A 2,471-nucleotide genomic window follows, 5' to 3' on the forward strand; every position below is an offset into this window, starting at 1 on the left:
GTTTTTAGCTCTTGCTCAAGTTCATCTAATGTTCGGGGCTGGTCAGTTCTCGCTTACATTGGTATCTATTCAGGAACTTGACGTGCCGCAGAGATGTAGGACGCAATCCGTTCTGGAGATGAACGTGGTGAACGTATCGGTCTTGTCTCTGCATTGTGATCCGAGGCTTACCACTTCTAGGTTTATCATTCGTCGTTTTAGACGCCCCAACAAGTGGCCACAAACGTCCAGTGCTGTTTGTGTATAAGCTCAGCCGTAGAACCACATCTCTCTGTGTAATTTCAGTCTGGGGCATTCCTAACACTCGCCATCTATCATTTTCCGGTAGACGTGGCATATTTTAAAACGCAGAAAAATCGTTGTATTTTGTGTTTTTCGACACAAACAGACTTGAAGGAAGTGAATCATTCAATCAAATTTTAAATATCATTATGTGTACAAATAGCCGCTTTTTAAGGCAGTTGGATGAATGTAAAACCATAGAGTTATCTCCCTTGACAGAATTTTTGGTTAGAACTCCAGCAACTAATGGAAACAACTTACGCCATCGTCTGTGCAAAATTTGGCGACTGCTGACCTTCAGCGATTAATTAAGCTGTAGCTAGCATACTTTCTTATTTACGTGAGCATACATTTAATTTCTGTGGACGTCACTGAAAAACGTTGGCGTGAGGCACACAAATATGTAAATTTGCAGTTTCCAAGCACCATAACAATTTGGAATTCACCAAACTTTGGTGGCTATTTTCTCGCTAATTTACTCCTGAAATCAAGCGTCCCTCTTCCTATTCAATCGCAAATATCTAGACTTCTATTCAAGGTAGATGCGATGATTTCCATCAAATGCAAGCCAAATGAACAAGCTTTAAGATGATACCAATGATTCCACAAGCCCAAAATTGACGAGCGCCTGATTTCACCGCATCGTGACACTTATTGTATTATTTGGTCAATTTCGTGACAAGAAGAACACTATCACATTCCCGTTACATCGTCGTGCTTCTAATATTCTAATAATTTTTAAAACAACGCATGTTATATCTTTTATGTACTGGGAATAATATGCACCAGCTACTACGAATGTGAAGTTTACAATAAGCATAAAAGTGTTAACAAAAAATGCAATAAGAAAATCGAAGTGCTTAAACTGCAGTAGACGAAGCAAGCGCAGGCCACCGATATTTTTTTGTTTATCTGTGCTACAAGGTGCGCAAAAAACCCAACTAATTGGAATTGGAATGTCTAACTACAGCTATATCTGTTCAGTCAAAGGAAATCAAAATGAAACACAGATTGAATGAAAAAACCCGTAGACAGTTTAGAGTACAAAGAATCACTAGAAGTACAGGAGTTGTAATGTTAAGGAATGCTATGAACAAGGGGCTAATACCACAGCCGAAGGTCCTATTTACAGTGCATTGAACCCTGCTGTGGATCGCAAAAATGGTTATTTCATATATGAAAAAATGGAAAATGATAACCAGGTGCACTGTCAGGTAGCGAGAATTTATGTCACTTGAGTGCATGCAACGGCATAAAGTTTTACAAAGGTATACGAGTTACGATAGTGCCTTAGTCGATATCAATGTTTCTAGTCAATAAATGCAATTTATGGTTATAATTTGTTGGTGCAGTTTTGAATGGGACAGGGATGATGCGTGTGACGATAAAGAGTTTTCCTTACGACCGTCTCCTGAAAAGTTTAGACAAAATTATCAGAGTAATGTGTTCACTACAATTACCCTTTTTCTTCCTAATCATAGTTTGCTCTGGCAATGAGTAGCATTGCTAGACGTGACATATCTACGATAACTATGGCCAACACCAAATAAACCAGTTGAACCTGAAGCACCAACCCGCAAAACGTAAAAATCAATATGCCTCATAATGGATATCGCCTAAGGCACAGCCCTTCTCGCATGGGAATTAATTGTTATAGATGAAACAAAGATTGTATATTACATGACGGCCAACTCTCTAAGAACGCCCTCGACAGTCACTAGCGCTGACATGGATGTTGCAACCAGCGATAATGAAAACGCATTACTTCATTTTTTGTAGAGTGTTTCTCTAACTCCGATCTTTGCTCCTACTCCTTTAATATGAGCCATGGCATTCCGTGACATAATATCCTACTCGAATCAATATTGAGGTCGCCTCCAGTTTATTCATCACACACTTCATAGCATCTTAAACAAAGGAGAGGTCCATTTTGTAGTCCACAATCTCTGGATGAAAATAGATTTAGAGTCAATATCACAATAAATCCGCAGGTATCCTGTTTGTCAAAATGTTTAGAATAGTTGTTTACATGGAGAGAAACCAACAAACATGGCATTACAAGGATTTAAATCGGACACAACTGTCAATGAGGACAAGAAAAATCAACAACCAACAATAAACGAACTCATCATACTAAAGTTTGTGTTTTGCATAATGACGTCCCTTCATCCAAAGGACTGTGGGCTGTC

The 2,471-nt window shown here is 38.9% G+C and overlaps 1 protein-coding gene across 1 annotated transcript in view; it reads right to left on the minus strand.

Moving 5' to 3' along the window:
• Positions 1 to 1,337: 1,337 nt before the first annotated feature.
• Positions 1,338 to 2,471, minus strand: part of LOC100533396 (glutamate receptor 1) — a gene marked incomplete in the record, with an annotated part of 109,299 nt that continues 108,165 nt past the window's right edge. The window contains 1 exon segment of the mRNA NM_001204681.1: positions 1,338 to 2,471. This exon segment is cut by the window's right edge and continues 5 nt beyond it. Within this exon segment, the coding sequence (NP_001191610.1) occupies positions 2,411 to 2,471 (61 nt within the window).

This window comes from Aplysia californica, unplaced genomic scaffold (assembly GCF_000002075.1).
Source record: "Aplysia californica isolate F4 #8 unplaced genomic scaffold, AplCal3.0 scaffold00069, whole genome shotgun sequence".
NCBI lineage: Eukaryota > Metazoa > Mollusca > Gastropoda > Aplysiida > Aplysiidae > Aplysia > Aplysia californica.